The sequence below is a fragment of the Saccopteryx leptura genome, chromosome X, assembly GCF_036850995.1.
Source record: "Saccopteryx leptura isolate mSacLep1 chromosome X, mSacLep1_pri_phased_curated, whole genome shotgun sequence".
NCBI classification, from domain to species: domain Eukaryota; kingdom Metazoa; phylum Chordata; class Mammalia; order Chiroptera; family Emballonuridae; genus Saccopteryx; species Saccopteryx leptura.
Window position 1 is genome coordinate 76,177,113 of NC_089516.1, and position 25,814 is coordinate 76,202,926.

General features: G+C 34.7%; 1 protein-coding gene and 1 non-coding gene across 2 annotated transcripts in view; both read right to left on the minus strand.

Moving 5' to 3' along the window:
• The window catches only part of HDX (highly divergent homeobox), a 108,359-nt gene that overhangs the window by 10,768 nt on the left and 71,777 nt on the right, over positions 1 to 25,814 (minus strand). The window contains exons 5-7 of the mRNA XM_066357050.1: positions 13,462 to 13,669; positions 6,424 to 6,503; positions 2,247 to 2,327 (exon numbers count right to left, since the gene is read on the minus strand). Coding sequence (XP_066213147.1) covers positions 2,247 to 2,327; positions 6,424 to 6,503; positions 13,462 to 13,669 — 369 coding nt within the window. The remainder of the gene's footprint in view (positions 1 to 2,246; positions 2,328 to 6,423; positions 6,504 to 13,461; positions 13,670 to 25,814) is intronic.
• Positions 4,372 to 4,499, minus strand: LOC136386679 (small nucleolar RNA SNORA11). The gene has a single exon (XR_010748027.1). It is a non-coding gene; the product is annotated as a small nucleolar RNA SNORA11 (small nucleolar RNA).

Genomic DNA, 25,814 nt, shown 5'->3' on the forward strand with positions numbered 1-25,814 from the left:
ATATAAATGAGTACTTCCATAATAGCCTTAAAAGAATTTATAATGATACATCAATGTATTTACTCACTTAGGAATTAGGTAGGTAGTGGACACCTATGTGCTAACCACATCCAGATAACACATAGATAATTAAAAAGCTTCTAACGAATATATTTAAGAAACCAATAAAGTGATTTTGATTCCCTAATAAGAAATATTAATGTGTATGCAAATATAGTACAAACGTTTTCTGAAGAAAAATTAAATTTTCAAACTGATAAGGATGCTTTAAATCAACATCCTAAAATCAGCTATGAGAACTGTCATATGAGGTTACACTTAAACTAACAAAATTCACAAATGAAGTGAACTGAAATATTTTTAATAATGATTATAAAAGATATATTTCTATATAGGTGTTGATTTTTGAGAATTAAAGAAGTTTAAGTAGAATGGCTATGTGCTATAAAGACATCCTATTCTCACAGCATTTACCCAGGGGAAAACACTGGATCATTAAATGTGCTTTAGAGTTCAATTGAAAATATTAAGATTTCTGGACTGGACACTCTGCTCTGTCTTGGCTTTTGCTCTAAAACTTCTCAAGTGTGCTAGAACACCAGAAGGGAAAGGCCCTAGAAGGAATCCTCAGAGTTCTGGGCACAACCCTCTCAACTGTTTGAGAGTGCTAAGTGGAGCACACTTAACAGCTGTGCAATCCAGTCCTCTTGTCTGTAGTTTCCATAAACTGTGCCAAGCAGTGGCTTGCAGAGCCATTTTTATCCTGAACTGGGCATTTAGAAATATATGGTCATATAGGAGAGATTACAGTGATCTCTTGTACTTCAGAACCAAAAACTTTATAATTTTGTTTGTTGGAAAAACAGTTTAAATACAGAATTGTATTGTGCTGATTGACCACTTAGAAAATAAATTTCAAAAGATAATTTTCTTCTGTGTTTAAAATGTTCAACATTTTTAAAGTTTGACATGTTATGAACATTTAGAAAGCAGAATCTGTTAAATGACATAACTTTCAATTTTAGTAAAAGAACAAATTTTGAGAAAATGACAAAAGCTGTTGTCTTTTGTGATTAGATGTTATATTATTTTCTGTTAATAACAAAGTACTAGTCTCTATTTTAAACTCTTATGATAACCCAAGAAAAAAACTTTTGTGTAGAGAAAGAATGATTTTTGTAACCAATATTTCAGAAGATCCCAAAGTTAACTTGTAAGATAGGATACTGGTTAACAAAGGGAAAGCAATTATACATATATGAAGAAAATATATTAACATATGGACTGACAGCTTATTCAAAATTTAATAAAATTGCCTGACTAGGCAGTGGTGCAATGGCTAGAGCATTAAACTGGGGTGCAGAAGACCCAGGTTTGAAAATCTGAGGTTGCCAGCTTGAGCATGGGCTCACCAGCTTGAGTGTGGGGTTGCTGCCTTGAGCGTGGGATCATAGACATGACTCCTTGATTGCAGGCTTGAGCCCAAAGGTCACTGGCTTGAAGCCCAAGGTCTCTGGCTTCATCAAAGGGTCACTTGCTCTGCTGGAGCTCCCCAGTCAAGGCACATATGAAAAAGGAATCAATGAGCAACTAAGGAGCTGCAAAGAAGAGTTGATGCTTCTCATCTCCCTTCCTTCCTGTTTGTCTATCCCTATCTTTCATTCTCTCAGTCTCTCTCTGTCACAAAAAAATTAATAAAAATTGTTTATAGCATGCTTTCAAAGTAATCTTTTTTGTTTAGTAATAAGTGACATCAGAAAAAAAATAATTTCTACTCATATTAATTTGTTATTTGCTTTAAGGATTATCTTTAAACTTCTAAAATAGGTATACTATTATATATGTTTTTTTTGTAATGGTCTTCAGAAGTTGCAATTCAAGATAAAATTAGCAAAAAAAAATCTGGAAAAATTCTCCTTTATCATCATTTAAAAATAAACATTGGGTTTAAAAAAGCATTGCCACAAATTTCACATTAACCACCGCTCTGTACTGCATAACCTTGTCATACACCATCAATACCTACTCTTGCTGAGCAAACTCTGCTTATAACTATAACCACTGAAGCAGCCAATATTAATTAAAATGCCAGGCAACTGAGACCTTAAGTTTTCTGAGAGTCAATGTGGTATCTCCAAGATGTTTAACTTTTAATGTGAATGAAATAAACTAGTATATAAGTACTATAAAAGTGTGCGTCATTTAATACCTTCTCTAATGAATTCACAATTTGAAGTTACTTTTACCTTATAATCCAAGAAAGAGCTCACTTGTTCTCCTTCAGAATTACTTATCATGTCACTTTCTTCATCAATAATTTCTATTTTCTGTAACAAAGGTAGAGAAGTTTTCATAAATATAGATTTGATCATCATCACTACAGTCAACAATGTATAAGGTGTATGCATTCAATATTCAGTTTTAGTTATGGGATTATCTGGTCTAGAATATCTGGAATAAACTCTGATAACTGACTGGTTCCTCAGTGTTACAACCAGTGTGTCTAAGTCACTTCCTTCGACCTTTAGTTGATTACTTCTTAATAACTAGAAAATTACTGTTTTACTACTTCAAATAAAAAAAAACCATCCTTTCACAATATCACTGAAAAAAATAAGCATTCATATCTGCTTAAATAGCATCCTCAGTAAAGAGAACTTGTTTTCTACAAGGTTAGTGGATTTAATGATACCATATCCAGTTGGTTTAAAGGTTTTTTTTTTAAAGCCCCCATACACCTCTTTGCAATTTCTAATGTAAAATGTCAACAGGAGACAAGCATTCCAAAGTCAAATACGCTTTTAAAAATTCATTTATTTACTAGACAATTTAAAGCAGATATGTATGATGTAATGATGAAAATAGCATGGTTATTTGTTTCCTTCACTGGAAAGTAAGAAAGAAAAGTGAGAGAGATGCTGAATTGTTCTTAGCTTTAGAATTAAGGTACAGCATAATTTGTACAATATCTTGCACAGAGAAGGTACTGTTAAAAGTATAAACAAAGCAACTTCGCACTGATGAAAAAATGACCAATAAGCTCCAAAAGTGGGGGCAAGGCAAGTTTTCTAATCATGAAAACATTTTTACAAAAAGCAAAACCATAAGATAAAACCAGTTCTAGTTATTATTCTTTCATATAAAAAAAAACAGTAAGGAAAAACACTTTTAAACAGTTAAACCCTGACAACCTAAAAGAAATTTTTAAAAAGAGAAAAGCTAAGCTAGAGTTAGTCACTAGGCAGTCTTTTAAGAACAAGCACATTAATAGCAACATGTCGTAGGCAGAATTTGAAATCAAGCTTCCCACCAAGCAATATATATGGTGATTAAAAGTCGCAAACAATCTTGGAATGATCATATTTGGCATATTGTCTATGAGAGTACAATACTATAGCAGGGTTTGTGACCTGCAGGCTTCTAAGTCAGGAGGACAGCTGCAATGAAATTGCTTTCTACCGCTGCCTGGAGATGAATAAAATGTTTTGTTTTTTATTATAATCACTATAAACTTAGGGTTTAATCATGTCAGCTTTCACCAGACCTCAGATTTGATATATTTTTTGATGATGTTTTTAGATTCTCATATATTTGTATTGGTTCTAGGGAAAGGTAGCTAAGTAATCTAGGGAAGAAGACACAAAGGCCACTGTATAGATTTGTGCATATAAATGGGTCTTATATGTCTCTGTGATTTGTTATCTGTGGATAATTGGGGACACTCAAAAGTTACAGGCAGAGAAGATCGACCTTTGAAAGTCTGAATCTTTGTCTTTGAAAACCAATTGTTCTTGAAAAACTAAGTGCCTAAGTGACTGTGAGTCATCCCATGCCATGACTTCATTCATTATCTTCAAATGTCTGCTGTAGGAGAAATCCACTGCAGAGAAATCCAGGCTAAAATGAGCATTCCTTTAGGGGAAAAGAAGTTCCAATTTGTAAGTAATCATATGTAACGTATTATGTAACTCAAATCTAGAGCAGAGTTTATTACTTGGTGGGATTTAAAATATTAGCATAATCAATACCTGTGAAAAACAATTATTACTAGCTATATAATGAAAACATGACTTTGCCTTAAAATAAGTTTTTTCCCCAATGTGCCCACTGAATTTAGTTAGAAGGATCAAACTTAAATCACGACAAGCATCAATAAAATGCAGTCCTAACCTATATTCTGCTTGTAGAAAACACTGCTATACATTGATGTTTAACAAAAAAGAACAAAACTGTATTTTATGTGTTTTGTTTTTATTAAGCAGATGAGGCAATGTGTCAGACAAACAATGTTTGTAATGAAAGCCAGGGTAAATCTTGACATTACAGCAATTTTATAACAGAAAAATCCATTATAAGGACCTTTGTTTTTTTACATGTAAAATGCCTGTTCATAGGAAGGCCACAAGTTTTGTGCCCTTGTTACAATGACTCTGAATTCCTGTTGGGTGTGCTGTAAACCAAGCAGCCATTTCTGTAGGCCCCAGCTCTGAACACACCCCATAGGGACCATTTTTTTTTAAAGTTTCAAATAAGGGCAAAAGTGATTCAAAAGCAAAAACAAAGCACAATAACATGTATTTATGTTTAACTTTAATATTATCTCAATATCTTTTTGAGTTGATAGAGTCACAATATAAACAGATACCATTAAATCAGCTGCTTAAAGGACATCTCTGCATATCAATAATGTTCATATGTTTTTATAAAACCCAGTTTAATCCACACATTGCCTGCTTCTGCCTGCTATTCAATTGCTTAATACGGTCTTCCATTACTGCAATTTTTATTTATTATTTTTTTTAATTTTTTTATTTAAAAAAAATAGGCGAGAAGAGGGGAGATAGTGAGGTAGAGACATCTGCATGTGTCCTGACTGGGATCCACCCGATAACTCCTTCTGGGCTGATGCTTGAGTACTGAGCTATTTTTAGCACCTGAGGCTGACAGAGCTATGTCCAGGGGCCACACTGGAATGTATCCAGCCACTGGCTGTGGGAGGGGAAGAAGGAGAGAAAAGAGATAGGGAGGGAGGAAGAAGCAGATGGTTACTCCTCCAATGTGCCCTGATTTGGAATCAAACCTGGACATCCATATGCTGGGCTGATGCTCAACCACTGAGCCACTGGCCAGGGTCTGCAATTTTTTTATTTATTTACTCATTTTAGAAAGAAGAGAGAGGGGGAGAGAGAGAGAGAGAGAAGAGAGACAGAGAGAGAAGGGGGGAGGAGCAGGAAGCATCAACTCCTAAATGTGCCTTGACCAGGCAAGCCCAGGGTTTTGAACTGGCCACCTCAGCATTTCAGGTCGATGCTTTATCCACTGCGCCACCACAGGTCAGGCTGCAATTTTTAAAAATGTTTATTTTATATATTTTAGAGAGGGGAAGGGGGAGAGAAAGGAAAAGACAGGAACATTGATCTGTTCCTGTATGTGCCCTGACTAGGGATCAAACCAGTAATCTCTGTTCTTCAGGGCGATGCTCTAATCAACTGAGCTATCTGGCTAAGGCTGCAATTTTTAAGATAACAGAGTCCAATTCACTAGAAAAAAGAAAAAGTTCCAAACACAGTACACGAGATAGGTATGGTCTAAAAAGAGACCTTGGAATAAGGAATCCTTGGATACAATTCCCAAAACTAACAAAGGTTTCTTTCCTTGTTAACCTCAGGTTAAACTCTGTTTTAATTCTGCCATCTGTCAAATGAGAAGAAATCTTCTCTTTGCTAAATGTGTTGAAGTAAATAACTTGTTATGTATAAGATGTCTTACGTGTAGTAAGCATTAGGTTTTTATATTTGTTAATCTTCTAAATCAAAAATATAAGGTTAAATTGACAGTGCTTTAAATTTCATTTATTAAACCCTTAAAGATATATAATTTCAAGCCCTGGCCGGTTGGCTCAGCGGTAGAGCGTCGGCCTAGCGTGCGGAGGACCCGGGTTCGATTCCCGGCCAGGGCACACAGGAGAAGCGCACATTTGCTTCTCCACCCCTCCGCCGCGCTTTCCTCTCTGTCTCTCTCTTCCCCTCCCGCAGCCAAGGCTCCATTGGAGCAAAGATGGCCCGGGCGCTGGGGATGGCTCCTTGGCCTCTGCCCCAGGCGCTAGAGTGGCTCTGGTCGCAACATGGCGACGCCCAGGATGGGCAGAGCATCGCCCCCTGGTGGGCAGAACATCGCCCCCTGGTGGGCGTGCCGGGTGGATCCCGGTCGGGCGCATGCGGGAGTCTGTCAGACTGTCTCTCCCTGTTTCCAGCTTCAGAAAAATGGAAAAAAAAAAAAAAGATATATAATTTCACTGGGAAAAGTTCTGTTTTAGTTTGTGAAATAGAGTAAAACTTTATTCTGACAACACTAATACTGTCACCAGTTGGAAACAAATCCTTGAAAACCATCATGTGATGAGGAGTTGCAAAATGTACATACCACATTATCCTCAGAGACTGTATTGTGGTCCTCCTCCTTCTCAGCCTTAGTTTCATTAGGAACAAGTTCATTGGGTTCGTCTGCAGAAAAAAAAGGGTCATGATTTCATTTTTCATTGCTTAAAACTTTATTTAGAATTATTTCTTTATGATCAAATAGGTAATTAAAAAAAATAAATGGAAAATTCACTCCAAACATACTGTGAGGAGCAATCTTATTTCTAAAACGTGTTCTAAGGAAATAAGTGTAGATAGGTAAAAATGCAAGGATGGTCACTACTGTGTTGTTCATAACAAAAAAAAAAAAAAAAAGAGGAAGCAACCTATATGTTTAGCAATGGAGGATTAGAGGAGTCATTTAAGACCTATCTTTAAAATAAATGTTATGAAGCTACTAAAAATAAAATAGAAGGATAGTTGGTAATGAAAATATTCATGATACACTAGAAAGTGAAAAAATGAAGGTGACAAAACCTACTATGTAACTACACTGAAAGAAAAACTGTGTTCATACTCATGGTATTCATGGAGAAAAAAACTAAAACTATTTATACCAGAAGATTGCCATTATTCTTTCTGGATGAAAGTACAGAGAATTTTTTATTCCTTTTGTCTAATTTTACTTATTTTATTATTCTTATTTTTTTGTATTTTTCTGAATTTGGAAACGGGGAGGCAGTCAGACAGACTCCCGCATGCGCCCGACCGGGATCCACCCGGCATGCCCACCAGGGGGCGATGCTCTGCCCATCTGGGGCGTCGCTCTGCCGCAATCAGAGCCATTCTAGCGTCTGCGACAGAGGCCACAGAGCCATCCTCAGCACCCGGGCAAACTTTGCTCCATTGGAGCCTCGGCTGCAGGAGGGGAAGAGAGAGACAGAGAGGAAGGAGAGGGGAGGGGTGGAGAAGCAGATGGGCACTTCTCCTGTGTGCCCTGGCCGGGAATCGAACCCGGGACTCCCGCACGCCAAGCTGATGCTCTACCACTGAGCCAACCGGCAAGGGCCTCTAATTTTACTTATTTTGATAACTTTTATTTTCTTCCATTTGCTCATTCTTAATTAAATATTTTAAAATAAACATGCGTTATTTATTATAACAAGAGAAAAAAATTTCAAATACATGATAAGATACAAATCTATAAATATAGAATGTTTCTGATTTTGTAAAAAAGCTGTTGTTTGTGAATGCATGCACACACCCCTCCCACACACAGACACACACCTGTATATAGACAAAGAGAAAACACTGGCAAAAACATTTTCGCATCCCCATTTTAAGAATGGTTATAACTGAGGGGTAGTATTATTTCCAAATTTTTCATTGTATTTTCCAATGTTTTCTATAATGAACCTATGTTGTTTTTATAATCAAAATTCAATATTCTAAAAATGAGAAATAAACAATAAAAGACAGGATGGCAAATACACAATACAATATACAGATAATATAATGTAGAATTGTATACCTGAAACCATATAATTTTATTAACCAATGTCATCACAATATATTCAATAAAAATAAAATAAAATAATAAATAAGTAAAATAAAAGAAATAAAAAGTAATTCAGAGAAACCAGTCTAGTAAAAAAGCTCTTTGTGTTGAGCTAGGGAAGTGGCTAGTTCACAGCATAGGGCACCTACAATAGAACCCCCGTTTTAGGTTACTCCTACCTCAACTTCTTAGGAAAACATGGCAGTATTGTTTCTCTCTGTTCTTTCTGCACAGGCCTATCATGAAGGTTATTTGCATAAATACTAGTAGAAGTTTTCCATCCCCTTAGCAAGTGACATTTTATTTCACTGTACAAAGCAGAACAAAAATATTAATCCTCCTAATATTTTTCAGAGTCCATTTCTTTCCATGAAGAGATATATATGTGCTCTGTATGAACACAGGTATGATTAGGAAAACATGGTTGATCTAGGAACTCACATATAAATACATAGGGATTAGAGTTTAAATATCCAGGGAAATTTTACTGGAATTTTAATGCAATGTCCAATTATGTATGTATGTATGTATGTATGTATGTATGTATGTATTCTAAAAGACTGGTTGCTAAAGAGAGGAAACTATGATCTATTTGTTATTTAGGATTTCGAATCACAGACATTTCAAGTTCTATGTAATCAACAAGTAAATGAAATGAAGGGAGGGAAAAATGTCATTAAGTTGAGTTTCAGAGATGCTATTAATACTAGCAACCTCAGAATAAGGGTTATATTTCTCATCCACAAGATCATTACTGGAATTGTTCTTTACTGTCTTGCTTATATTTCTATTCTCACTTCCTTGTAATTTCTACATAGTTCCACTTTACCAGCAACATGTTCATGCATGGTTAATTATTTTTACAAGATGTAAATGAAAACTGTGTTGAGGATTTTTAAAATAAAAAAAATGTGAAGTGATACATCTGAATAAAGCATGATTCTTTTGCTTACTGATAGCTTGTATGTTAGTTAAAGTTTGAAAGCTAAACACTGTCCGTGTGGTTGGTTATTCCTGAAGAAAATCAGCCTCGCTAATTAGAAACCAAACAAGTAAGTGTAATTACTAATCAGTGAAAACTCTAGAGGGCACTCTATGTGGTGGCCATAGTAACTGTTAGTAGAATTATCTTCATCTGCACACCTACATAATAGATACAGCTGCAAAAAGGTTATGCTATGAAATTTAATGTTATAGATGTTAATGATTTCCATACTTTAAACAATTTGCTTCTCTGAATAGGAGAAATCTTCACAATTGCCCAGTTTTAAATATATTTTGGCAGACATAGAACTCGAAATTCAGGAACTGAGTTATCTATTAATTTTGCCAGAGTTTGCAGTTAGATGAGAGGCAGCTTTTTAAAAACAAACCAACCAACAAACAAAAATTCCTAAAACAAATCCTAACCACACCTCCTTTCTCTTCCACACCATACAGGGAAAAGAAAAGGAAATGGGAGAAGCGAAGGTGGGCAGGAGAAGGTTGAAGTTAGAGGTTAACTCAAAAACTCTGTATCAGTGAATTGCTTATTTTCTCAGAAGCAAAAGAATGGAATTGGAACTGTTAAAAGATAAACAGTACTTTTTGGTGACTGAATAAACCTGCCTTTTACTGTGCTTTAAAAAATATCCTTGTTTCTTGCTTATATAATGTTTTCCTAGAAACATTTAATGTGATTTTTAAGTGATTTTAACATTTAAAATGTAAGACCTGATTTAAAGACATTTTTTTTCTTCTTGAATATTTAGAAGACTAACCCTGTTGAATAAGCAGCCATATTATGAAGGATGCCGAATTTCAGCTTGTCTGATTATTGAAATAGTATGGTCAACTACTCATTATTCTAAGAAGTCATGTAATTAATGGATATCTCAAAATAAACATACATTTAACTACATTTTCATAACTAGAAGAGAATATGGTTAGTGTATTTTAAAGGCATAACATTAGGCTAAGCCGAATGATACAATTCATTTAATCATCACAAAATGATCAGACAGTTAAATTACTCAGATTACTATTCTCCATCAGCAAAATGAGAAAGTGAATAGGGCAGAATTAGGATAGAACAGTTCAAAACAGGCTCTTTTCAGTACTTGAAAGTTCTTTTGTTTTGTTTCTGATGCAATTTCAGATAAAAATGAAAAGCTTACCATACAGCTGTGAAAAATAAGCCACTGAGAGAAACTCTAGACAATCTCACTTCTCCCATCAAGTGTTTTTTGATTCATGCATTAAATTCTCTCTCCTTTTTCTCATTAAATCTTGATTACTATGCCAGCTGTCTAGAGAACACGCTATAAAATGACAAAGGATGCCAGTGTAGTAGCAGTGGTCCATTAGCAACCTTAAAATTTACTCATTTTTTTCCATTAACTTCTTATTTATTAAAATTCACTATCAGGTAGGGAAGTGGGAGTTGGGGAATGAAACTCTCTTTAGGGGTTTATGTAATTTCTTTTTATCAGATTATTTATTCATAAGTCTCCCATCCACCCAAAGAAACACACATTCTCTAAAGATCTATTTATTAATCACTAAAAATATTCAAGTATTCTCAGACATATACAATTTGGTAAACACTACTATCAGACAAAAATGGTTTCATAGACTAACTAGATTCGAAATAAGGGGTGTGGAAATGATGCAATAGCTTTTCATTTTTTCTTTTTCCTCTTTCAGTTTTTCTGTACACTAAATTCTCTGTTATGATCTTCATCAATATTGATAACAAATGTTAGTAAGAAAGAAAATTCATGGCCCTCTCATTGCCATTATCTAAAACTCAACATATATTAACTGAATTTGAATTCAACTTCACACATTATATTATATATTCAGTGCAGTGCCAATAAAAATCATAAATAAATTATGGGGAAGGGGATTGATGAAAATAATTTTTAAATTCACCTAGAAGAATCAATGTTCTACAAGAGCTAAGAATAATGAGAATCCTGCCAGATATCTACATATTTTATAAAACAACAGTTATAAATAATTAGGTCAATGTAACATAAGGAATCCAAAATTTTGTCTACATGATGTGTATGCATGCTTATATAAATATGCATGTGTAAATATTTGATTTAAAAAGCTATACTTAAATTCACTGAGAAAACACTGACTTATTTAATAATTTAGGGAAAATTTGTTAAACATTTAGAAAAATAAAATTAGATATTTTTCTCACACTTATTAAAGCAAAATAAATTCTAATGTAATAAATATCAAGTTAAAAAATGAAACCATAAGGATATAAGGAGCAAATATAGGGGTATGTTTACATAACTGTAGTACAAAGAAAAATTTGTAATAATGACACCAAAGTCAGAAACCATAAAAGAAAGTATTGGTATATTTGAATATATAAAAAATGCATTAAAAAGGTTCTGACATGAGAAAACTCAATAAGCAAATTTAAAAGGCAAAAAAAAAAATCTTAAAAATATGGTCTTAATATCCTGATCAATTAAATAAAAACAAACAAATGGGCCAATGCAAGATTTTCTCTCTATCACAGATACAAAAGATAAAATATTATATAATTCCATTTATATAAAATTTCCAGCAAAGACAAATTTATATAGTCAGACAACAGATCAATTGTTGTGTGGGTTTTGAGGTGGAAGTAAAAAATCGATTGCAAAATGGGCTTAAGAAAATGTTTTCAAGTCATGAAAACATTCTAAAATTGGAATTCAGTGACGGTGATGACTGCACAACTCTATAGAATTGATTAAAAATGATTGAATTCTACATTTACAAAGCATAGATTTTATTATATGTAAATTAAACCTCAATATAATTGTTCATTAATAAAAGGTCTCAAAAGAGAACTGTTTCTATGCTTACAGTCAAATAAAAATACTACTCATGGACAAATGGTATAATTACATATTATTTGAGTTCTCATTTAAGAAAACACTGAGATGTATTATAAAGATAATCCAGCCTAATTTCTATACTTTGAAGGTGAGGAAATTAAAACCCAGTGAATTCAATACTTTGCCTTAAGTAACAATAAGAACTCGTGGAAGATCTAGGTAATTGTTACATTACACCATATTGTCTTTTATTACAATGCATTCATAATGCTCTAACCTAAATTGATTAGAATTCCAGTAAAACAAAAACAGTCATGTACTTAATTTTCATGTATAGATTAATGTGATAACCAACACTTCTAAATGTAAGAGACCATCATTGTAGATGAATTTTCTTTGTTGTGATGAAATGATTCAGGAGATCATTTAGTTGGAGTTACTACAAATCAAAAAGGTAAATGGTAAGTGCAGTGCCAATATGAAGAGCACCCTTGTGTATGATTGATGGGAATGTAAAGCCATCATGAAAAACAGTATGGAGGTCCCTCAAAACATTAAAAATGGAACTAAGATATGATCCAGCAATCCCTCTTCTGGGCATATAACCAAAGGAAATTAAATCAGTATCTCAAAAGATATCTATGGTTCCTTGTTCATTGCAACATTATTTATAATAGCCAAGATACAAATATAACCTAAGTGCCCATTATACACACACACACACACACACACACACACACACACACACACACACACAATGGAATATTATTCGGCCTTAAAATAGAGATCCTGCCGTTTCTGACAACATGGATGAAACTGGAGGATATTATGCTAATTGAAATAAACCAGACACAGAAAGAAAAGTACTGCCGAATCTCACTTATATGTGGAATTTTTTCTTTTTTCTTTTTTTTTTTTTTTTTTTCAGAGACAGAGAGAGAGAGTCAGAGAGAGGGATAGATAGGGACAGACAGACAGGAACGGAGGGAGATGAGAAGCATCAATCATCAGTTTTTCTTTGTGACACCCTAGTTGTTCATTGATTACTTTCTCATATGTGCTTTTACCACTGGCCTTCAGCAGACCGAGTAACCCCTTGCTCGAGCCAGCGACCTTGGGTCCAAGCTGGTGAGCTTTTTTTACTCAAACCAGATGAGCCCGCGCTCAAGCTGGCGACTTCAGGGTCTTGAACCTGGGTCCTCCGCATCCCAGTCCGACGCTCTATCCACTGCCCCACCACCTGGTCAGGCTATATGTGGATTTTTTAAGTCAGATACATAGTAGTTACCAGGGTGGGTAGCTGGGGAGAAAGGGGTGGTAGTTGTTAAAGGGTATAGAGTTACAATTACATAGGATGAATAAGACCAGAGATTTAATGAACAATGTAATGATTGCAGCTAACAATACTATACTGAATACTGGAGATTTGCAAATAGAGGAAATTTCAGACGTTTTTACCACATACAAAAGAAAAGGATATATTATTTAGTTTGACTATAGTAATCATTTTGCTATGTCTGTGTAGATCAAGACATCATGTTGTATATTTTAAATATATATTTATCATTGAAAAATAGAATAAATATAAATCAATTTCTTTTAAAATAGTTGACCAAATGTTTGAGGACTTTAGATTTGAAGTCCAGCAACTGAAAAGAAAGTAAAAATGCATAAAATTTACAAAAGCTGTCATTAGGAGGTGAACCATATAAAATACCTTGAGAGCTTCCTTCAGACAAACAGATGGACACTTCATCATTTCTGTCATTATCCTCTTCTACTTCCGGACCAGGTACCTCTCCTGTTGTGAGTGCAGACAAAGAACCAGACTCTGGCTGCTCAGAAAAATCAGCAGGGCCTCCCCTTGGAGGTGGAACTTCAATCCCCATTAGACGATATTTCCTTCTTCGATTCCCAATCCAAGTCTTTGTAAGAGAAATACAAGAGGAAGTTTTATAAACAAAGAAAACTTAACAGTTCTGGTCATTAAAATAATGAATGAATACTGCATAAAATATGATTAAAAAGAATAAGTAGGTACCTTGTATAATAAAATTTTATTATTACTCAGTAAGTTAGAATAAAAATAATTGTATTTACTATTATATAACTTATTAGCAGAATGATGATATTTATTTAATATTATGACTTTCCAGGACTATGCAGTCTATTATAGAATGCTTTTTTATTTTGTTTGTTTTTTCTGGAGAAAATAATTTACCAAATCTTTCAAAAGGAACATGAATTGATTCTTTTCTTAAGAAATCAGACATACAGCTATAATTATAATTCACCTCTTCCATTCTGAAACTTGCTCTTTGTAGGTGAAAATGTACTTTCTATTAACTTTATTTGGCTTTATAATGGTTACCTGGGTATTTCAATTAATAAACAATTTTATTTTATTGGATTTATAACCATTTAAAAATGTTTTATATTAAAATAAGTTTAATGTCAAAAAGTTACAAAGATACATCTTCATTCAGTTGCCTTCAATAACATTTTACATAATTATATCACAATGACAAAAATAGAAAATATATTAAGTATGTGTATACACACTTACATGTTCCTTTATCAACCATTCTTCTCCCTACCCTTCCCACCATTTCCAACACGTGGAAACTCTCTAATATGTGTAATTTCGAGAATGTTATATAAATAGAGTCACACAGCATGTCACATTTTGAAATTAGCTTTTTTTACTCAGGATAATTTCCTGGAGATTTATTTAAGTTGCATATACAATGGTCCCTTACTTCTTTATTGTTAAGTAGTATTCCATGATAGTTATGTACCGTTTTCCTGTTTTTCTCCTCAATGACAGTTTAACAATTCACTCTATAAAGGACACTATTCAAAGTTCAAAGTTTTATCTATTACATATTAAGAGTCTATAAATAGTCATGTACAGGAATTTATGCAGATATAAGTTTCCATTTCTCCAGGATAAATGCCCAAGAATGCACTTGCACAATCGTATGGTAATTATATGTTTAGCTTTCTAACTAAACTAAACTGCCAAATTGTTTTCAGAGCAGTTGTACCATTTTACATTCTTACCAACAATCTATGAGAGATCCAGTTTCTTGGCATTTTCCCCAGCTTTTTGATAGTATTTTTTATTATTTTAGTTGTTCTCACTGGAGCATGTAGTGAACAATGATTAACTTCTTAATGTGATTTCCTCAATGGAAAGTGAGAGTGAAAATATTTTCATGTGCTTGTTTTACCATTCATATATCCTCTTCAATGAAATGTTTCTTTATGTTTTTGCCTATTTTCTAAATGAGTTGTTTTCTTTAATGTTGAGTTTTGGGAGTTCTTTATGTACTCAAACTTTGACTACTGGACCTTATGGTAGTTCTATCTTTAGTTTTTTGAAAATCCTCCATATGGTTTTCCACAACGGCACTACCAATTTATATTCCTATTAACAATGTACAGGATCCTCTTATCCACATACTCCTTAATGTTTGCTATATGTCATTTTATTGATAATAATCATCCTAACAGGTGTGAAATAATAGCTTATTATGGTTTTGATTTTCATTGCTTTGATGCTCGGTGATATTAAATACCTTTTCATATACTTGTTGGACATTTATATGTCTTCTTTGGAGAAATATCTGTTTAGTTCTTCTGCCTGTTGTTTAAATCAGATTATTAATTCATTAATTATTTGTTATCGAGTTAAAGGAGTTTCTTTTTTAATTGAATTTATTGGGTTGACATTGATTAATAAAACTATGTAAAAAAACTATGTAGATTTTAGTTGTACCACTTCATAATACACCATCTGTATACTGCACTGCATGTTCACAGCGCCAAGTCAAGTGTCCTTCCATCACCATTTATTTTCCTGTAATCACCATACTGTTCTCTGTGTTTATGAGTTTTTTCTTTGTTTAATCTCTTCCTTTTTTTTACAACCCCGCTCCCAACCCCCTTCTTGTCTGACAGCTGTCAGTCTGTTCCCTGTATCTGTGAGTCTGTTTCTATTTTGTTTGGTGGTTTATTTTTGTTCATTAAATTCTATATACAAGTGAGATCATATGGTACTTGTCTTTTTTTTTTTTTTTTTTTTGACCAGTTTACTTCACTTAGAATAGTAATCGACAGAGTAAGTAATCCATCCAAAAAGTAAGATTTCCTTGTTTTTATTTGGCTGGGTAGTATTCCATTGTGTAAATGTACCACAGCTTTTTTAGCCACTCATCTACTGTTGGGCACTTGGGCTGCTTTCAAATCTTGGCTACTGTAAATAATGCTGCAATAAATATAGGGGCATGTTTTCTCTTTTAAATTAGTGTCTCAGGTTTCTTTGGATATATTCATAGAAGAGAAGTTGTTGAGTCATAACACAATTCTATTTCTAATTTTCTGAAGTAACTCTATACTGCTTTTCACAGTGGCTGTACCAATCTGAATTTCCACCAGCAGTGTATGAGAGTTCTCTTTTCTCTACATCCTTGCCAACACTTTTTTGTGGGTTTGTTGATGATAACTATCCTATTGTTTGGATATTAACTATTAATCAAATAAACGGTTTGAAAATATTTTCTTCCATTCTGTAAGTTATCTTTTATTTTTGTTGATTATATCCTTCACTGTACAGAAGCTTTTTAAAAAGTATTTAAATTTTACTTATTAATTTTAGAGAGAAAGGATGTGTGTGGTGGGAGACAGAGGAACATGAACTGCTCTTGTATGTGCCATGACCCAGTTCAAACCTACAACCTTTGTGTATAAGGATGGCACTCTAACGAAACGAGCCATCTAACCAGGGCAAAGCTTTTTAGTTTATCTCTCTTGTCTATTTTGCTTTTACATTTGCCTGTACATTTGATGTCATATCCAAGAAATCACTGCCAAGAACAATGTCCATAATATTTTACTCTATCTTTTCTCCTAGGAGGTTTATGGTTTCAGGTTTATGTTTAAGTATTTAATTAGTTCTGAGTTGATTTTGGTATAAGAGTCCAATTTCATCCGTTTGCATACGGATATTCAGTTTTTCAAAGAACAATTATTGAAGACAGTATCTTTTCTTCATTGTGTATTTTTGGCACCCTCATCAAAGATCAGTTGACAGTATATGCACTGGATTATTTCTGAGCTCTATTCTGTTCCATGATTGAGTGTGGTTTTGAGTTCTTCTGTATCACTGATGATTTTCCATGTAATAACTTTATTCCTTATTTGGTAAAGGGTAATGAAATCTTCAGATATAATTTTGGAATTGCCTATGTCTCATTTCAGTTTTATCAATCGTTGTTTCACATATTTTGCAGCTCTCTTATTTGATGCATACACATTTAAAATTGCAATGTCCCCTTGGTGAATTTTCCTCTTTATCCTGTGTAATGTCTTTCTCTGTCTCTGTAATTTTCTTTGTTCTGAAGTCTACTTTAGAGTAGAATAGGATAATATTAATATGTAATCATATTTTAAATTGCTTTTTGTTTAAATGTAAATTATTATATATTTGTATCTGTGTATGCTATACACAGAGGGTACAGCTTGCTATTAGACATTCATTCATTTAATAGTAATATATCCACTCCTGCTTTCTTTTTGATTCATGCTTGAATGTATTTTCTATCTTTTTACTTTTAATCTACATATATGATTATATTTTACTTTCTTATAAAAAGCATAAACTTGGGTTATTTAAAAAATCCAGTTTGTTAACCCGGGTCAGTTGGCTCAGTGGTAGAGCATTGTCAGTCTAAGCATGTGGAAGTCCCCGGTTTGATTCTGGTCAGGGAACACAGGAGAAGTGACCATCTGTTTCTCCACCCCTACTGCTTACCCTTTCTCTCATTCTCTCTTTCTCTCTCTCCCCACTCCTTCAGCTATAGCTCAATTGGCTCCAGCAAGTTGGCCCCTAGTACTGAGGATGGTTCCATGGCCTCTGCTTCAGGTGTTAAAAATATCTTGGTTGCCAAACAATGGAGCAATGCCTCAGATGGGCAGAGCATCACCTCACTGGGGGTTTGCCAGGTGGATCCCAGTTAGGGTGCATGCAGAAGTTTGTCTCTCTTCCTCCCCTGCTCTCACTTAATTAAAAAAAATTCAGGCCCTGGCTGGTTGGCTCAGTGGTAGAGCATCGGCCTGGCGTGCAGAAGTCCTGGGTTTGATTCCTGGCCAGGGCACACAGGAGAAGCGCCTATCTGCTTCTCTACCCCTCCCCCTCTCCTTCCTCTCTGTCTCTCTCTTCCCCTCCTGCAGCCAAGGCTCCATTGGAGCAAAGTTGGCCGGGGCACTGAGGATGGCTCTGTGGCCTCTGCCTCAGGTGCTAGAATGGCTCTGGTTGCAACAGAGCGACGCCCTAGATGGGCAGAGCATCGCCCCCTGGTGGGCATGGCGGGTGGATCCCGGTGCATGCGGGAGTCTGTCTGACTGCCTCCCCGTTTCCAACTTCAGAAAAATACAAATAATAATAATAATAACAAAAATACAGATTGTTAATCTCTCTTTTTTTAATTGGAAAATTAGGCTGTTTAAATCGAATGCAATTATTGCTGTTATGGCTTATGTATATAATTTTATTTATTTCAATATTTGTTCTTTGTGTTTTTCTGCCTGTATTCCCATACATTATGTGAACACTTTCTAGAATTACATTTTGATTTATCTATATATTTTTTTCTGTATCTCTCTCTTTTTTTTTTTTTTTTACAGAGACAGAAAGAGAGTCAGAGAGAGGGATAGACAGGGACAGACAGGAATGGAGAGATTAGAAGCATCAATCATTAGTTTTTTGTTTCGCATTGCAACACCTTAATTGTTCATTGATTGTTTTCTCATACTTGCCTTGATGGCGGGCCTTCAGCAGACCGAGTAACCCCTTACTTGAGCCAGCGACCTTGGGCTCAAGCTGGTGAGCTTTTGCTCAAACCAGATGAGCCCTCGCTCAAGCTGGTGACCTCAGAGTTTCGAACCTGGGTCTTCTGCATCCCAGTTCCACGCTCTCTCTATCCACTGCACCACCACCCAGTCAGGTTTTTTTCTGTATCTCTTTGCACAACATTTTCAATAACTGTTCTAAACTTTATTTATTTATTTATTTATTTATTTATTTATTTATTTATTTATTTTTCTAAAATTAGAAGAGGGGAGGCAGAGTGACAGACTTCCACATGCTCCTCATCAGAATCCACCCAGCAAGCCCACTAGAGGATGCTCTACCCATCTGGGGCAGTGCGCCATTGCAACCCGGGCCATTCTAGCACCTAAGGCAGAGGCCATGGAGCCATCCTCAGTGCCCGGGCCAACTTTGCTCCAGTGGAACCTTGGCTGCGGGAAGCGGAAAGAGAGATAGAGAGAATGGGAAGGGGGAAGGGTGGGGAAGCAGATAGGCACTTCTCCTGTTTGCCCTTGCTGGGACTTGAGCCTGGGACATCTACATGCCGGATCGACACTCTACCACTGAGCCAAACAGCCAGGCTCATTAAAATATATATAAAGTTCTCCATCTTGTATATCATTTAGTTATTTTATGGCACACTTTCACAAAGGGGTGGAAGACCAAGTTCTCCACTTGGCTTCCATTTACACCAGACAAAGGAGGAGATCCTTTTTACTCTTAGGGATGCTTGGTCTTCCAGTATCTCCACAGGTCTCCTCTACCACTACCTCAATAAAAAGGAAAATGGGGTCTTTATTATTTTGACTGGGGTGGGAGTGAAAGTCTTCAATGACATTGTGGGGGAAAAAGGATTTATAATGCCTAGCTCTGCACTTTTTTTTGTTTGTTTTGAAACCACTCTGTGAGTGGTTAGAACATCTAGTTGTAGCTTGAAGTCACAAAAATGAGCCCTCTACACGGCTTTTTTATAGGGGTGAGGTGTTGCTGAAGTTTCTGTAGTGTTTGGCTGAAGTAGATATGTTGTTGTCTAAATATTTTTCTGTCTTGCTAAGCTGCCCTTTTCCTGGTTGGCTGTTAAGAGAGAATTTATCATTCTTGTATCTTTTTTGTTAATTTGTTTGTTTATTTATACACATTGATGTTTCTGGGTCATAAGGACAAGGGGAGAACTGAAGGTGAGAAGAGATTTTTGCGTGGGGCACAATGAGGTGTGTAAAGGGTGTTATATTAAGTGGGACATTTGAAACTATGTCAACACAATAAATTAAAAATAAAAACTAATAAAAAGTGATTTCAACATTTTAGATAAATGGCTATGTAGTCTTCACATGACAACTTCAGCAATATGAAACATTATACTTTGCTTAGTTCCCCAGTCAAATTTTTGGATAATTTTTCCCCAAATGTCTGTTCTTTAAACTAAATCAATATCTGTTCGCCTATTAATTCTAGACATCAGTTCTAGTTCTTCACTCTGGGTCCACCTCATCCCAAACATCCTCTTCTACATTCCAGTAATCAATTATGTAATTATGTACAGAGTATTTTTTTCTCTTCTTCAAATTAAGCATTTATATGTATATTTTTATTTTTTTCTTTTTCTTTCTGAAGCTGGAAACAGGGAGAGACAGTCAGACAGACTCCCGCATGCGCCCGACCGGGATCCACCCAGCATGCCCACCAGGGGAGAAGCTCTGCCCACCAGGGGGCGATGCTCTGCCCCTCCGGGGCGTCGCTCTGCCGCGAAGGCATTTATATTTTTGAAATCTGAAGTTTTCAACCATTTTATATGAGCCAGAGGAAAATTATTTTTATCACTTAGGGCCTCAGATTCTTCAAACTGAAGGAACTGGTTTCTAAATTGTTAGTCTACTGGATAATTTTTCTCCCTCTAGGATGCTCATAACTCGATAGGATAATTCTTTCAACCAGAATTCTTATTTTTTGACAACACAAATATTATGGCTATTAAAAATTAAAATTCTCAGGCCCTGGCCGGTTGGCTCAGCGGTAGAGCATCGGCCTGGCGTACGGGGGATCCGGGTTCGATTCCCGGCCAGGGCACATAGGAGAAGCGCCCATTTGCTTCTCCACCCCCCCTTCCTCTCTGTCTCTCTCTTCCCCTCCCTCAGCCAAGGCTCCATTGGAGCAAAGATGGCCTGGGCGCTGGGGATGGCTCCTTGGCCTCTGCCCCAGGCGCTAGAGTGGCTCTGGTCGCAGCAAAGCGACGCTCCGGAGGGGCAGAGCATCGCCCCCTGGTGGGCAAAGCGTCGCCCCTGGTGGACGTGCTGGGTGGATTCCGGTCGGGTGCATGCGGGAATCTGTCTGACTGTCTCTCCCCGTTTCCAGTTTCAAAAAAAAAAAAAAAAAAGTAAAAAAAAAAAATTAAAATTCTCAGACCCTATAAGTTTATATGTATTAAAATAACATGAAAATATTTAAACTGCTGTTATTTTAAAGGTATATTATTATAAATATTTATTTTGTATATGCTATACATAGAAGGCACACCTTTCTTTTAAGAATTTATTCATCCCACAGATATTACTGAATATCAACTACGTTCCAAACACTACTAGTGCTCATAATACACTAGTGAAAAAGTAGGCATGATATATGTCCCTATGGAACTTAAGCTAACAATATAGTATTGGTATAAATGTAAACAACTAGACAAGAAAATATAAACTACAAAATTTAACCAAGTATTATGAAGGGAAAGAACAAGATATAATATTTAGTCACAATGACATAGTGTAATGAAGTGAATGAAGTATTTTCCAAATATATCTGATCATAAGGGTAATTAGACAAAAACATATATATTACTTCCTTCTCTATAAATTGTGATTTAGAAGGTCTGGAATGGAATGATCTGTACTTTAAGAAGTGTGCAAGTTAATTCTTATGATAAGGCATACTCTGGTGAAGCAGAAATAAAAATAATGTTATACTGGACAAAAAGCTATCTGACCTCCAGTCACTGACTGGAAAGCAATTCTCACATCTATGCTCATTTTCCTTATACAAATAAAATCATGCAATACAATTTCAAGGTGTCTACCAGTTTTGAGTAAATGCCTATGGTAGATAATAAAGGTTTTACCATTATTAGTTTTGCACACACATGGGGGACAGAAGGTTATTTGTAATGAAAAAAATATATAAAAATAGTGTAAGTGAAAAGCATTCTTCTATTTAAAGACATTTCTTCATATTAACCTTGCTCCTTGAAAAATAAACATAATCTAAAATGTACAAACATAAATCTGTATTCCATGAAATTTATTTAAGTCTTTCAAATTGTATTCCAAACATTCAAACATGTGTTGTTTATACAAAAATTTGACCACATAAGAGTATGTTTTGACATTGTCCACTATAACCAAACACAGATGGAAAGTATAGGCATTAAACTGAATTGTAGAGCGATAGGGAAAAGAACTATTTTTGAGAACATGCATGTGGTGCTTTACACTTATTATCCTTATATATTACCTCAAAACAACCCTCTGTTGTATTATTCCATTTACTGTTAATGGAAACACGTTAATTTTTTTTTACCACATTAAATTAAAAGTTTTTAATAGAGTTGCATTTTTTCCATGGCACCTGGAAGAGTTTTAGTATAGAATAGGTATTCAGTTTACACTTCATGAATGAATAAGTCAATAAATAATAGGCATTAACCTGGGAATAACATTACAAGTTAAATAAATATGTGCATATAATAACATTGAATAAGATTAAAATAAAAAAATATGACAAGTTTGTTCTTAGTCTTTTTAAAACATAAAACAAAAAAATATGCACTTGAAATTTCCGAATTTTACCAGAAGTAATGGTTAACCAGAAATCTTGAGACAAAGTTTATCTTAGTGATCAATAACTAGGTCTATTAGCCTTAAAAACAGTTATGTAATTTCTTCTGAAATCTCAAGAATATATTTATATGGCAAATATACTGCTCATAGAAATCAGGGAATATTTTCAAAATTACTATGAAACAATAAAACATCCCCTAATTTTTGTGAGCAGTATATATTGTTCTTTACAGTTAATCTACCAAATATTACAAAAGAGGCCATCTTATAGCACATCACATTTTGAAATGTTCTCTCTGCTGTGCGCAAGCTGACATTTTTGGATATCACTAGAAATAAAAGAATAGTGAGCAGTTCTCTATACTTTCCTCTAGCAAAGGTTTTAACTAGCCTTTAGCAAACAGATATTGATAACATTTCTTTTTTTCTGTGTATCAGGCTTTCTACAAAAATTTAGGAATCTATACGTAGCAGTGGCTAAGTGAGGATAACTAAAACCTCTTGGGGTGTGTGTGTGTGTGTGTGTGTGTGTGTGTGTGTGTGTGTGTGTGTGTGTGTATATATATATATATATATATATATATATATTCTATACAAAATCTTAGCTAGGAATCCTGTGTATATCTGATCTTTCATTTTGGGAGAGGATGTTTTTAGAAATACTTTGTGTTTATCTCCTCTCTCTTACATTGTAGGGTCTCAAGGAGCCCCTGTAAGCAATCAGTGGTGCCTGGAAGCTTTCGTTATAGAACATGGTATTTATTAGTATCAGTGACAGACTGAATGTAAACAAAAGTAAAATATATCAGAGAAAAGTTGGAAATTGCAACTTAGGACACCTTTCTGAAAGTATGGAAAATGGTCAAAAAGATTGAAATAGAAAACCTCAGAGTAACTCTTGTGCTCTGGGTATAGAGTAACCAATACAGATTGGAGCAGATTACAAGATTCCAGGAGAAGATTACTTAGGATGATAAAATTGTTACACTACCAAATGTGTATAAATATATTGAGAGGAGAAATATTCAAATGGGGAAAGGTGTGAGGAAAAATTAGTATTAAGTGCCTAGAAAATTAAGCAAGCAAACATACAAAAAACAAAAAGTAAGTAAGTAATGAACTCCAAGGAAACAAAATAATGTTATGCAGAAAAGAACAAATAATAATTTATATTAAATCATTCAAATGTGAAAAGCATTTACATTAAACACTGAATATCTTTTTTGTTGCAATCATGAAGGGGATTACTTCTAATGTTTCATTGTTGGCATATAGAAAGGCTATGGACTTTTGTATACTAATTTTGTATCCTGTAACCTTACTGTGTTGGTTTATTGTTTCTAGTAATCGTTTTGTGGAGTCTTTGGGGTTTTCAATGTATAGGATCATATCATCTGCAAAAAGTGAAAACTTTACTTCTTTTTTTCCAATATGGATGCCTTTTATTTCTTTATCTTGTTGATTGCTCGGGCTAGAACTTCTAGCACCATGTTAAATAAGAGTGGAGAGAGTGGACAACCCTGTCTTGTTCCTGATTTAAGGGGGAAAATCCTCAGTTTTATGCCATTTAATATGATGTTAGCTGATGGTTTATCATATATGGCCTTTATCATGTTGAAATATTTTCCTTCTATACCCATTTTGTTGAGTGTTACAACCAAGAAGCCCTTCAATAGATGACTGGATAAAGACGATGTGGCATATACACTATGGAATACTACTCAGCCATAAGAGATGATGACATCGGATCATTTACAACAAAATGGATGGATCTTGATAACATTATATGGAGTGAAATAAGTAAATCAGAAAAAACTAAGAACTGCATGATTCCATACATAAGTGGGACATAAAAATGAGACTAAAAGACATGGACAAGAGTGTGGTGGTTACTGGGGGGGGGGAGAAGGAGGGAGAAGGGAAGGGGAGGAAGAGGGGCACAAAAAAACAGATAGAAGGCGACAGAGGACAATATGACTTTGGGTGATGGGTATGCAACATAATTGAATGACAAAATTACCTGGAGATGTTTTCTTTGAACATATGTACCCTGAATTATTGATGTCACCCCATTAAAATTAATAAAAAATTATAAAAAACACTGAATATCAAACTAATCAAAATTATAAAATAACTATACTGGGAGAATAAGAAAAGAAGTATATAAGTAGGTGGAAGAATTCATGAAAATATCTTGAAGCAGATTTTTTAAAAACCTCACATTTCATAGTAGAAAATCAATCAACAATGCTTAGCACTGAAAAATGAAAAGTAACAATAAAAACAGATATGAGAGAGACCACTAGTTTTTCCAATACTTGTTTTCTCTCTCTTTTAGAATAATAAAAATTATATTAGTTTCCCACAATATAACTACATTTGCAGTGTCCCTTGTAATTTGGTATTGGCATGTCATTAGCCAATGTTATAGAGGTGAATGTGTCTTGTGACAGTTTCTGGGAATAGTCTTTCAAATTAGCTGGTACATACCCATTGCCTCTTCATTCTCCCCATTTCTGTCATGTTTTCTGGATCATAAATGTTATAATTTTGGACTTGGAGGGCAAGGAATACATTGTAAGGATGACAGAATGGAAGGTGTAAAGCATCAAAATCTTTGAGGACTTCACAAGGCAGAATTGCTGTGCCAGTTCTAAATTGTATACTTCTGGGTTTGTACATGAAATTGAAATATCTTGTGTAAGCCATGTTATTTTGAGCTTTTTTGTTACTGACAACCAAGCCTACTTCTATCAATACAGCACATTACTCATAGATGGAGGTAGATACCAAGAGAATCATCTAAAAGAGTGGGAAGTGGTTGACCTTGGCTATTGGAAAGTGGTATAAAGAAAGAAGTGAGAAATGTTTGCCTTGTAGGAAGTTCTATAGAATTTGACTTCTTAAGTTATGTACATGCATAAACTTTGATTTAAAAAATAAAAATATGACAATTATAGCAGAAACTCAGGCTCTGCATTTTCTTATTCATGGCTTTTGTTTAGGTTCCTCATACTATAATTCCACTCCAATTTATTTTCTGTCATTTGTATTCTTGTGCCTTCCCTCTAGCTAAACTCCAACTGTCCTAAAAATTGAACACATTTAGAATAATTTTTAAATCCTTCCTTAGTATGTGTAACATATAACATGTTTAGTAAATACAAAATTTAGTTTTACTTCCCATCAAAATTCTAACAAAATAAAAAGCAAGGCTCTGAACAGGATAGTATTTTGAAAATAGTATTTATTTTGATAAATCTGTGCTCTATGACTTCTCCTTATACTTCTTTATCTTCTTCATGTGTGTATGAGAAAATACTTTATTTCTTCCTCTAGAAGAGTTTTCTGTTTTTGTTACTTGTTCTTTAA